Below are 12,850 nucleotides of genomic sequence, written 5' to 3' on the forward strand. Positions count from 1 at the left end.
TAATAAACAAAATGTCCTTCTTTGCGACAGTAAATCAGCCATTGAATGGGTGGGTGAGGAGTCTTATGTACATGTCAAAAAAGACAGTATAACATAATCAGACTTTATTGATTGGCATCTGACATCAAATGGATACAAGACAACTGCCTTGTTCTAGCCACTAGAAAAGGTGACGGGCAATCGTGGGAACACAATCTCAATTCACTGGCCTGCTACCTTGAAGGCAGGCGTGAACATGCTTATAAAACCGTTGCACTAACTAGGAATTGTTACCCTGTACAAGCTATATATAAATTTGTTATATTATCACTTCAAATGGTCTATCATATTTTTTGTACTCAAGTTGGTGTATGTCAGACATCAACTATTTGTTTTGTGCTATAATCTCAGGAATGACTTTGAAAATAGCACAAATCAAAATAATGTAATCCTAGTCTAGGAACCACTTTCTTTGAAAATATCCAAGGACCAATCTTGACTAAAAAGATCCTCAAAACCAATGCAACTTGCTAAGTTTTGTATTGAGCACTAAATGTAGCAATGTAACAAGCAACTTGTTGTCACTTATAGAAGATTGTGCTCTTTAAATTTTAACTTACTCCAGAACTAAAACTGACTTAACCTGGGCACCAGGTCTCTACCAGGACAACACCCTTTGGCCACAAATGGCTGACAGTGTCATGGCAGAGGCTCTGGTTCCCAGGAAGAACTGGAACTTTAAAAACACTAATTTTAAACAAAAGAAAATCTTCCTCAGACACAAGTTTGCCTGATTGTATGATATTGCGCTCTCTGCCATAGTTTCCATTATGACTTCCACGACATGAGGGGCTTGTGCACATGTGGACAATATTATAGGACGGCTCCATGTGAGATTACCACAAATAATGTATAAGAATATTGATATAAACATTAAGTTTCTATTTCATCTAATTTCTCGTAGCCTATTTCTAATTGGAACCTTTAGAATCTTGAAGGATATTGCTACATTGCAAGAGTAATACTTTTGTATTATTAATTTTCCTTCAGCATTTTCTATTTATCATATCTTTTATTATAAAATAAATATTTTGTCAGCTCTGGCAAGGTAGCTTGTCAAAGCTAATGAAAGTCATACAAGTGACGACTTTACTTTTTTTAAAAACCACCTATAATAAATAACACTGTGGTCACACGCACACATGCACTGGTTTGTAATGTCCAATTTAATGTCTGGAAAACTACCTAGCTACTATAACTTGTACTTGAGCCTTTCGCTTGAGAAATGGAGACATTGGCCAGCAACACTCCGATCGTGCTGCTTAGCCAGGGGGATGCTGTTTTCTTATCAGTCAGCATGAAGCCACAAACACATCTTCCAAAATTTAGAACTTGACTGAAGGTTTCAAGAAAGATCATTCTCTTTCCTCTCTTTCTCCCTTTTCTCCAACAAACCGTAACTTCCTAGATGCACAATGTAGTGTGCAGCACTTGCATCTGCTTGGGAACACAACAGGGATGCAACTCTAATGCAGGCTTCCACAAACTGCCAGGCAGTCAAATTTGATGCCAGAATCTGCCAAGTCCAAACTTAAACAATAACGAAGAAAAATTTGACCAGCCTGGCTAGTTCCACCAGTCCTGACCACCGCTGCCACCACCACGAGGACCTCCATACTGGCCGCCATAGCCAGCAAAGCCGTAGCCACCTTGGGGGTTGCCTCCATAGCCTCCGTAGCCACCATAGTTACCATACCCTCCACCTCCTCCATGCATACCCCCTCCACTGCTGCCACCTCGGTGCTGACGGTAATCGCGGGACGAGAATGCTCCTCCCCCTCCCCCATGCCTGCAGGAGACAAATGTGGTCAGCTATGGTGGCAGATACTGATTGGCAAATATTTTTTTTCAGGAGTTTTGAAAACGTTTAGCAATTATATTTAAGAAAGGGTATGGTATTTCCATTTTTATGCATAAGGAATCTTTATGTGAAATTAGAAAGCTGGACTAATATTACATCCTAGCAGTCCTAGGGTTCCAGTCCTATGGTGCAAGGCAGCCTGGGGACATTTTCATTGACCTCTAATAGCATAACAGGATAGTTGTGCCATACACCCACCTTCTGCCCCTGTTCCTAGAGCCAGAGGAAGCCTCATACGCCATGGACTCAAGCCAACTGGGGATCTCCTGCTTGCTCTCTTCCAGGATGTCCATCAGTTCTTTGGCCACGTTCTTGTTCTTGTGGTTGAAGAAGGAGGTGGCAAGACCTGGAATGGAGAAGTCCACAATCAACATTTCGGATATATGTTTTATACTGTAAAAATGCTTGCATATACAGTATTTGTATCAGGTACACATACATAATAATAAGTGACCTTTGATTTTCATCCTAATCTCACCTGTGTGTCCGACACGCCCAGTACGGCCAATACGATGGACATACTCCTCAATGTCAGTGGGCAGGTCAAAATTGATTACATGTTTGACATTTGGGATATCCAATCCACGAGCAGCCACCTGAGGTCAAGAACACTGTCAGAAAATGCAAAATGCACTACATATCTCATGTCAGATTGCTATAATTGACAGCCGTTTGGCAACAAATCAACAATTATCACAAAAACAGGTAATGTTCATTGACACTTTAATTTTTAGGGGGACCTTTTCTGATCTTAGAGTGGCTACAATAACAAGAGCTCAAAGTTATCATTACTCACAGCAGTAGCAACCAGGATGGGGGTATCTCCACAACGGAAGGTGCGCAAGGCCTCCTCTCGCTCACGCTGGGAGCGGTCACCATGGATGGAGGTGCAGTAGTAGCCATCCTTTGCAAGAAACATCTCGAGGGCGTCAGCACCCTTTTTCGTCTCCACAAAGACAAGCGTCAACTGTTGAGGACCTGAACAACAACAAGAACAAAACATGAGCAATGATTTGCCAATCTAAAACGGAAAACGCCAAGACAACATGGAAAATCAACCCAGAGCCATAGAGTGAGACATGGTGTCTGGCTTGACCAATAATTTCTCTGAAATATAGACACATCTGGAAAGCATTAAAGGTTTGAGACTTAATATCTGATACAGCCATAAGATCCATGTTGATCATAGTAGTTAATACAAAACCAGCAATCACAACCAAAATCCATCTTACCTATTTTCATATTTAACATATACATTGATTTTTTGTAGATCTTCTATATATTTATGCAAGGCTCAGCAAGGTTCTGATACATAAAAACTTTACAGACATGGATTTGGAAATTCAAGAAATTTGGAAATTTCAGCTATCTGTTACAAACCTGATGCATTGAGAAGATCCAGAAGGAATGAGCGCTTGTCAAATTCATCTACCCACACAACTTTCTGTGTGATGTTTTCACTGGTTGATCCAACTTTGCCAACAGCCAAGAAGATGTAGTTTTCCAGGAAGTCCCTTGCAAGCATCTAAAATGTAAGTACAATTTGTAAGAGCACGTCATAATTATGCTAGATTCAGAGACCATTGGCAGGGGTTCAAATTAAGAAAACCTGCAGTCTTGTGAGTAACTGATAAGAAGAATAATATGGTGAATAAATATAATAGGAAATAATGTCATTGTGTAAAAGTGTAGATAATCCCAATACCCCTGCCTCAATATGTGAGAAAGCTGGGACAAGTGCACAGAGAGAAAATAATAAAAGGCAAACAGCAAAATCATGGCGGTAAAGATGCATCGGTTGCAAGGATTTTTTTAGCAAAAAGGTGTTTAATTATCAATAAGAAAAAAACTCTGGAGCTTCTGTAAAAACCCAAAAATAACCATTTACCCAAGAGCCCTTTCTTGTATGTGCTTACCCCAGTTATTGTATGAGATGCTGAATCTAGGCTGATGTGAACATTTGTTTTTGTGGCCATTATGTCAGCAATCAAGCTTTAATGTTTTAGGTAGGATGGCCAGTTCCCTACCTGGATTTCCTTAGGGAAGGTGGCGCTGAACATGAGTGTCTGCCTTATTCCTGTCTTAGGCATGGAGTCTTGGTCCACAATGCGACGAATCTGGGGCTCAAATCCCATGTCCAGCATACGATCAGCCTCATCTAGCACCAAGAACCTGGACAAAAACAAACAGAAGCGAGGTTGATCAACAACAGAACCTTAAAAAAACCATGCTTCCAAACCTTTTCCAGTCTCTCTTTCTTATTGGTCTAGTTCTGAGAGAAGATGGAAAATATAATAGTTTCTTTCACCGTTGACCTTTTGTGCTTATTGATATGGAGCTCTACACACGATAAAGCCTAGTGGCAATGACGACTTGGACCAGGTCTGCGCCTTTTATACCGTTGAGTACTGTTGAGAACTTGTTGAGTCAATTAGAGTGCATACCTAATAGAGTCCAGGCCTACACGGCCACGGTCCATCATGTCGACTAGACGTCCAGGGGTGGCAACCAAGAGATGGCAGTTCCGGTCCAGCTCACGCAGCTGGCTACCAATGTCAGCACCACCGTACACCACACATGGGCGGCACAGAGAACGATAGGAAAACTGGAAAAAGAGACATTATTTGAGCATAAAAGGTTTACAAAAACTCAAGATTAAAAGACTGCACTTTTCAATTGGCCACCTCTACCCTTTAGTTAACCTATTTTGATTCTACTTCTTGTTTTACTTCTAATACACCTACTGCATTTCTAGGGCCTTGCCTTAAGCTTATTGTTAGTAATTCTACTAACAGAAATGTTATTAGCTCCTGAAGCTGACTCCTTATGAGTGAGAAATGGCATTTTCATGAACACAGAAAGGGTTTGCACAACATGTCAAATAACAAACCTTTCTCGCTTCATCAAATATCTGCACAGCAAGTTCCCGAGTTGGTGCCAAGACCAGACAGATTGGGTATTGCCTGCGACGACCAGCATGCTTGATCTGCAATACAACCAGATTTAGTATTGAATATGTGTTTTATTGCTTTTATAAACTGACCAAATAGAGTCGTGTATATGTCACACACAACACACAGGATGGTTCTGTTAACCAATCAGCTTGTAATGTATATGGTAAAGTATCAAATTTACAAATCTTGGGATTACAATGTACTTAGTAAAGACTACAGCATTCTACTGTAAATAATAGATTACAAAAAAAGAATGTTGCTTTACAACAAGTGGGACTTTTTGTTGTTGACATGCACATGGTATTCATCCCTTTTCAAAAGAGTGGATTGGACTAGTTAGACAAGACGCAATTCAGGGAACACAAGCACTTACATCTGGAGGAGCAGGTGGCCCTTCCATGTAGATCCTGCTAAGAATTGGGATGAGGAATGCAGCGGTCTTTCCAGAGCCTGGGGGTAAGAATTTCAAACTAAATTTAGTAACATTGCCATTTCAGGTCTACATTAAAACACACAAAGAGGATAAGGATTTTATGTAAATGGTTTAGAAACCACAACAGTTGATATTGCTATTTTTGTCAGGCATGTCAATATCAGAGACCTAAGATTTCTCTCAAAATTACATAAGAAACCACTTTTCTTATTCAGTACAGCAATACTGTAATGCAGTGTCTGGACTGCCTATTTAGCCAGTACTCACCTGTCTGGGCACAGGCCATCAAATCTCTCTTGCCCTTGACAATAGGGATGGCATATTTCTGCACTGGGGTAGGTTTTTTGTAGCCAGCAAGCTAAAGGAATAAAATAAGTCAGGGTGGATTTAAAATAAGTCAGGGTGGATTTATTTGTTATGATAAAAATGTAACCACAAAAGAAATATTCAAATGGCCATTCATAAAAAGCACATAATTAAAAAGTGAAAACTGACAAATGATAGCTGAAATAGGTTTATTGATATACATCAATTCTTAAACTTTGTACAGTAACCATGAACTTGTGAGTATGAAAAATATATTAAGGCATCTTGTGTATCAGGTCAGTTATGATTATTAATGAAGTTGTACAAATTAACAAATCTGAAAGCGTGTGCCCTTGAAAAATCACAAAGTAAAGGCACAGGAAATTGAACTTACCCCCACGTTATGCAAGAGGATCTCACCAAGGTCTACATCTTCAAACTGTAAAATAAACCAATTATAAATAAAAAAAACGTACAGTACAAGGTACAATGAAAACAATTATATTGGGCAGATAACAATACCCAACAACTAGACACATAGAAGGATATAATAGTTAAAAAAACGTCATTATTTGATTAGGATAATAGATGTCATAAAGCAAAATACTTAATGTATTTTTGGAAGAAAGGTTTTTAAGTTGACTGAAAACTGATATTGAAAGTATCTGTACAATTTGACTTTAGCAATTAGGGAAAACATCCTAAACTAACATAGTCTTGAAAAAATCTCTTCTTCTCAAAGTTATATTGCTAGTTGAGCTTTGGTAAGTCAGCAGAAATGCTAAATAAAGCCAAAGGATATGTAGCCAGTTTGTATAACATTGCTTTACCAGTTCAATATTTTTAGGGCATTCTTGGCCAGTTGCTTCTACAGGGATGTCATCGTACTTCTCAAAGTTGATGCCAGTGTTGTGACTAGCAAAAAGATCCCTATAGAGAAATCAAGGAACTCATTTAGTGGTGATCCCTATAGAGAAATCAAGGCACTCATTTAGTGGTGATCCCTATAGAGAAATCAAGGAACTCATTTAGTGGTTTTCCCGCTTTGAACACAACCTAGATCCTGACTTGAATAAAATAGAATAATAAATAAAGCTACTGCAAATGAGCAAAGTTGTGACTATGTAGCACAGCACATCGATAAACCAAAATGAACCAGCCTAAAAAAATTGCTATAAAAATTGCACATCTAGATAACTTATTTTTTTAGTTTAGAGGCCTCAACCTTCCTTAATTAATAAACTATAAACTAAAAGATAAAATAATAAACTACAAAGTAAAAACATAATAATAACCATAACGCTATGAGGTGTGACTTGAACAGTAGATAGTAAACAAACAACTCAAACACGTTAAACTACAAATCAGGATATCTGGTAAAGCGTGGCAGTGCAGTTCCGCACTATCAACCAAAAAAATCTCAGAAAATAATGTGAAAAACTTGCTAAAAATATGGCCAATTCGAAGGACAGTGTGTAAATACCTGTTTCAAACTGTTGAATCTCAAACAATTAATGTCAAACATCGTAAATTGCAAGCAAATTGAAGCCTATCGTAGCTTAGTTTGCATTTTGTGTTTTTGTAATCAAAGAACAAATACCAGGAGTTCCTCGCAGATGGAGAAGGCTCGAGAACCAGAAGCCACAGAAGAACGAGGCTTGTGATTGCATATCATTTGTCCAATAGCTGATCTTGTAAGAACATGTTTGGCAAGCTTTGGAGTCAATAACTTAGGAAATGCAAAGGCTTGAAAACACCACTAACATTTACCAGAAACTCAAGTATCGTGCAACTGTTAGGCTATTCAAACATCTCACAGAAAAAAAAAGTCCAACACTCGACATTGATGTAGTGTATTAGCACACTTTACTTAAGTATCATATAACAGAGATGACATTATTGATAATGATTATTTGTAATACCATATAAGGTCATGGCGTATGCCATAAGTTATAAATACTGTGATTAAAGATCAGTCTATATTAGCAAACCAAAGCGTGCAGTTGTGTTAAATGACTCCAATGAATATATAGCGAAAGACACTAAAATTATCTCAATAATATTATCAGTAAATCTTCTTGTCTGTATGTTTTCGCATCAAGAAATCTTTTGATTGTTCTTTTTGCAACCATAAATATAACTGGTCAGTTATTACAACAACCATCCAATGTAGCTTGAAGCTACAGTACGTAGCTTCGAGCTACAGAATCCATTGTCACATAGCTTGGATAGCAGAGAATTGACCTCTTTAGAGACCTGCGGTGGTGAAAGGGTTAAACAAGGACCTGCGTTATAAAAGATTTGGGCCTGGTCCAAGTCGTCCTTCCCGCTACACTTTGGCGAGTGCAGAGCTCCATAAAAAGGAGCAAAAAAAAAAGGTCAGATCAAGTTGGAAATAATGTCTGGAAACATCAACAGTGCAAAAACAACTAAATTTCAATCTGCTCTGGTGATTGGACAGATAAGAAATAGAGGCTTGAAAGATTTTAAAGCAAAACATTTTTCCGGTCATTTCAAACAAGAGAGTGCTGTTTTTGAATGTTATTTTCAACCGCAATTTCTGTTGCTGTTGCCGTAGAAAACCACTTCCAAGAAGCTTGCCATTATTGCCTTGTGTATACAGAACATTATATTCACTTTTGAAATGATCAAAGTTAATCTATGCTCTGTTTTTTTTTATATTTACGGGGCTCTGCATTTGACGTGGCTAAGTTGGAATTGTTTGCTTGGGCGAGGTCCCCGCCTGTTATTCCGTGGCTCTTGTTTAAGGTATAGATAGGCGCAGGAGATAAACTGACCTTTCAACTCTCTCATTCTTGGGCTGGAGTTTAGACCAGTCCTCTGGCGGGTGCTGCTGCCCATATCCATAGTCTAACGAGGCGAACAAAACAAAAGGGATTACAAACTTTTAGATGATGATTCAGACAGAATGATTCAGTTGTATGTGACCTTGTCCACAACATGTCTTAGCCCCAAATTACACACTACGACTTTTGCAGTCAAGCATTGTAGCAAGAGTCATAGGTTGATTTCACTCTAAAACTCAAATTGTAGAGGTGCAGTGGGCAAGTCACATACGACTAAATCATGCTGTCTAAATCAGTTTATATAGTAATTTATACTAAAACTAATTTAGTAATTCATACCGACCCATAGGCAGTGAGTTTGGAGACAGTTCTCTTATTAGCCTGAATGATCAGAAAATGAATACTTCCACTTACGTAAGCTGGAAAGGTTAGATGAAGTGTTTTCTGCTCCAACAGCAAGAATTTGTTTTAACAGGGTAGTTAACACTTTTAGTCATCACCTACCTCTATCATCTCCAGCAGGACTAGATCCCCAGTTGCTGCCACCAGAGTAGCGACCTCCTCTTTTGTTATATCCCCCGCCTCCATAGCCACCACCACTGCCATATCCCCTGTTGTATCCTCCTCCACCTCCACGACTGTAATTATCTACCAAGAAGTATTCAAGACATTAAACACCCAGGCACAACAAAGCTTACTTTGTGATACCCCATTCACCATAATTCTTGTTCTTGGGAAAGTACATTTGGAAAGGGGAAAGGCAATTTGGGGAAAGGCAATTTGGTAACATGGTTGCATTTTCACCAAACCATCTACAGCAGCCACAAGTGACACTGTTTTACCACGATTGTAGCTAGATTTTTTTTCTTTTTATTCTTCATTTTGTTGTTAACGTTTTAGACTCAGTTGGGGGAAAGCTTTACCCTCTAATAACTCTTATTTGTCATGTTTTTTTTCCTGGGTCTCTGTTAAGCATAGCCCTGCCCTGCTTTTAAAAAAGGAAAAAAGGCAATGTTGGAATTCCAGGGCAGGACTGGAAAATGTTGACTCTGTTTCACTTGTTTCATAATTTCAATAGTTTTCATTAAAAAAATTATTCTGGAAGCTGTTTAAACTTGATTTTCATTCTCCAAAAAACAGCTTTACTCTATAATTTTCGATTTTGTTTTCAACTTTATCAAATTCCATATATTATTTCACAAATTTTGAAAATTGTAAGGCAGTGCCAAAAAGTATTGACTAAATTATCATATATTTCCAAAGCTATACCCTGAAGCTATTTAATTCCATGAAAATTATTTTGGTACACAATTTTAAGAAGTGGACTGCTCCAAGTTCTAATGAATGCTTGCTCCATTGATCACATTTATTTCAATTGGCTAAAAAAAAGAAATACATTTTGAAAAAAAAGGCTGGGAGAGAAATTTGCTAATCCTAGAGACACATAGCGAGACGGGGGAGTTGGTGACATTGTTACCCATAACCAAGCCAACACAGCCCTAATTTAATTGGAAAACCCTGTAGTGGTTCTGGGAAAGAAAAATTCACAGTTGGAAGTGAGGAAACATGGCATTGGGATTCTGATGAAATAGACAACAACTACCAACATGATTGTGTTTTTTTTTTAATTTCAAGAAAATCTAGATAATGGATACTATGAAACTTAACTGTAAAAATCGAAATCAAGAAACAAATAAGTAAGATATAAAATGGAAAATTGAAAACAAAAATTGCCTTTCAATTACCATAATCATAATTCGCAAATATGTGTGAATGGATGTCTAGAGACCGTACACGGCGGAATAAGGAGTCACAATGCTCACATAAAGAGTCCATTGATTTCTGGAATTCTATAAATAGCTGAGTCTGTTATTTTACCTCTATTCCCACCCCAGCCTTCTCGAGGGTCTCGTCCCCAGTTCTGGTCTCGTGGAGGACCGCCATAGCCGCCAAAGTTTCTCGGGTCAACAAAGTTTTGAGACTGCTGCTTTCCTCTTAAATGAGGCGGAATGTATCGCTGCTCTATAGGGAAAAAAAGAGGTGAATGAGTCGCGCCGACGATGACTCCAACTTGAAATTTCGGTGTGAAATCTACTCTTGCTATTCCGTGGGTTGCTAAATAACGAAGAAGTCAAGTTCCTTTCAAATCAAAGGTGGAATACAAGTTTAAAGGGTGAATATTAAGTTTAAAGAGTAAATATTTTCAGGGTTTAAATGGCTGATGTAGTATTCAAAAAAAAAACGAGAGAAATAGAGGACAAAGAGCAAGAGAAACTTACGCGTTGGTTGATTAGGATTTCGTCCGGCATCGGGCGATTGACCGACGCCAGAGTTTAAGTCTAGTCCAGCGAACTGAAATACAATAAAATCAACGATTTATCGCATTTGTAGACGTAAAACGATAAGAGCTTAAGCGTTTCCATTGATTATATAGCATATAGTCAGGCCCGATTGACCGTGACTTCAAAAGACCGGTATCCTCTCCCGTTTAAACATGGCACCGGGCAAGAAATGAAGATTTTTTTGGCACACTTTGATTTTCACTTACGCGCTGGTCTAGACTCTGGTTGTTACCATGGGCCACATGACTCATAACTGAACTTGTCTGGAATGATATCCTGTCGAAGGAATGATGATTTTTGTGACTAAAAAGGCTATTTAGTCGACTTGAAGTTGAACGCTGTAGTAACGTGTCCACTGATTCTAGTGAAAACTTGAAGTGACGGAAGCAACGAGGCCCTGACGTCACCAGCCAAGCACGTGTATCAGCTGCCGCTATCCCACCCTGGGGGGTAGGGAGGGGAAAACAGGAAGCAAATATCACCATTATGGGGGTAGATATCGTATTTGCATAGCGATAGTGATCCACAAAAGTAATTTCTGGTTTTGTCATACGAGTTGCAGTGCTGTCTAGGCTGCCTAAAAATTTTGAAAATTCAGACGGAGGGGAAGGAAGTTTTTGAAACGTCTGTTTTGCTCACGCTGCCGAAAAATCGGCCTAATCTCGATGAGGATCCTTTTTTCTACAATTTATTGACAATTGATAAGAACCACCAAAATAACGAAATGCGGGCTTTCTGTGGTACACAATTTAGTGGGAGTGGGGGCGGGGCGGTTTCTCAATACACCAGAGTCTTTCCACAATGGGAAATAATGCAAAAACAAAGCAGATTTCTACCTCCAGCCAATCATAATTTTATCAAGCCAAATTACCCGAGTCTTTGAGTACAAAGACAAGGAAAAAGAGGTCAAAAGCAGTTACTGAACACACGAGTGGCGGTGTCGTGTGACTCCCTAGCGACGAAGCCTCAGCACCAAGGATTTCCCTATAGCCTACTAGCTACTAATAGTCTGAGAAGGATTTCGGCGGAAAGTCAATAAGTAACGGGGATTTCACACAACTCTTCCCAAAAAGAACCTAAAAAGTGAAATAACGGGCAAAAGTTTGTCTGTTGAGTTTAAAAACAAGCCGACCACGGGTAAATTTGACAGAAGAGTGTTTCTAGCTAGAGCGTCGAGATTCGTATGGGGTGCCCAGGGGGGGGGGGGGGGGGGAGGTACTCAGCCTATGTTTGGGTATAGAGGTGCCGCTGGGGGTTTTGAAACCTCACCCTGTTTAGGACAATAATTCTGAAAAACCATACCCTGTTTAGGACAACACCCTCAATTTTAGGACCCTGTTAGCACGTGAGATCAAGCAAGGCAATCAGATTGGCGGCGGGACCAGCGGTTACGAGTTTTAGCAAGGCAAGCAAATCGGTACCCTGTTTAGGACAGCCTTGCTTAAAATTATGTACCCTGTTCAGGACAGAGAGGCCTGAAATATATACCCTGCTCAGGACACAGAGGCCTGGAATATATACCCTGCTCAGGACAGAGAGGCCTGAAATATATACCCTGTTTAGGTCAGAGAGGCCTGAAATATATACCCTGTTTAGGACAGAGAGGCCTGAAATATATACCCTGTTCAACTCACCCTGCTCAACTCACCCTGTTCAGGACAGAGAGGCCTGAAATATATACTCTGTTTAGGACAGAGAGGTCAATAACCATAGCCCATATAAAGGAGGACCCCCCCCCCCCGGGATGGGGTGGATGGTAGTTATTTTGACTCGTGGCTGTAAAGCGCGCGTAAAAATAATCTACAGCAAGAGGGCATACGATAAGAAAGGGACACTTTGGTATTACCCGCGCGCCATGTCGATTCCCAATCTGGCTATTTTAAGTAACCACCACCACACCACTGCGCGTGAGGATTTGCTCCTTTTATTTTGTCCTACTCCCCCACGGGTTGCGTGTTGTTGTTTTGCCAACTCGATAGGAATGGAAAAAGATCACGTAAAATAACTCGGAAGAAGAAAACAAGTCTAACTTAAGTAAGATTGGCAAATATACTCACAGAAAGCTAAATGCTAGAATGACATTTTCGATGTTATTAGTGCAGATAGTT

At 39.4% G+C, this 12,850-nt stretch overlaps 1 protein-coding gene and 1 long non-coding RNA gene across 2 annotated transcripts; one reads left to right on the forward strand and one right to left on the reverse strand.

Moving 5' to 3' along the window:
• Positions 1-89: 89 nt before the first annotated feature.
• LOC5506617 (ATP-dependent RNA helicase DDX3X) lies at positions 90-11,132 on the reverse strand. Its single transcript, XM_048733073.1, has 17 exons — positions 10,949-11,132; positions 10,680-10,752; positions 10,279-10,422; positions 8,905-9,048; positions 8,392-8,464; positions 6,424-6,523; positions 5,988-6,032; positions 5,555-5,645; positions 5,228-5,304; positions 4,791-4,886; positions 4,345-4,505; positions 3,928-4,072; positions 3,281-3,425; positions 2,697-2,878; positions 2,379-2,496; positions 2,099-2,246; positions 90-1,828 (listed from the first exon to the last, which is right to left on the reverse strand). The coding sequence occupies exons 1-17, from the start codon at positions 10,991-10,993 to the stop codon at positions 1,606-1,608; spliced, it is 2,010 nt and encodes a 669-aa protein (XP_048589030.1). The 5' UTR covers positions 10,994-11,132; the 3' UTR covers positions 90-1,605.
• On the forward strand, positions 10,422-11,467 carry LOC125572518. The gene is made up of 2 exons (XR_007313851.1): positions 10,422-10,573; positions 11,108-11,467. It is a non-coding gene; the product is annotated as an uncharacterized LOC125572518 (long non-coding RNA).
• Positions 11,468-12,850: the final 1,383 nt, after the last annotated feature.

This window comes from Nematostella vectensis, chromosome 9, assembly GCF_932526225.1.
Source record: "Nematostella vectensis chromosome 9, jaNemVect1.1, whole genome shotgun sequence".
NCBI classification, from domain to species: Eukaryota; Metazoa; Cnidaria; class Anthozoa; order Actiniaria; family Edwardsiidae; genus Nematostella; species Nematostella vectensis.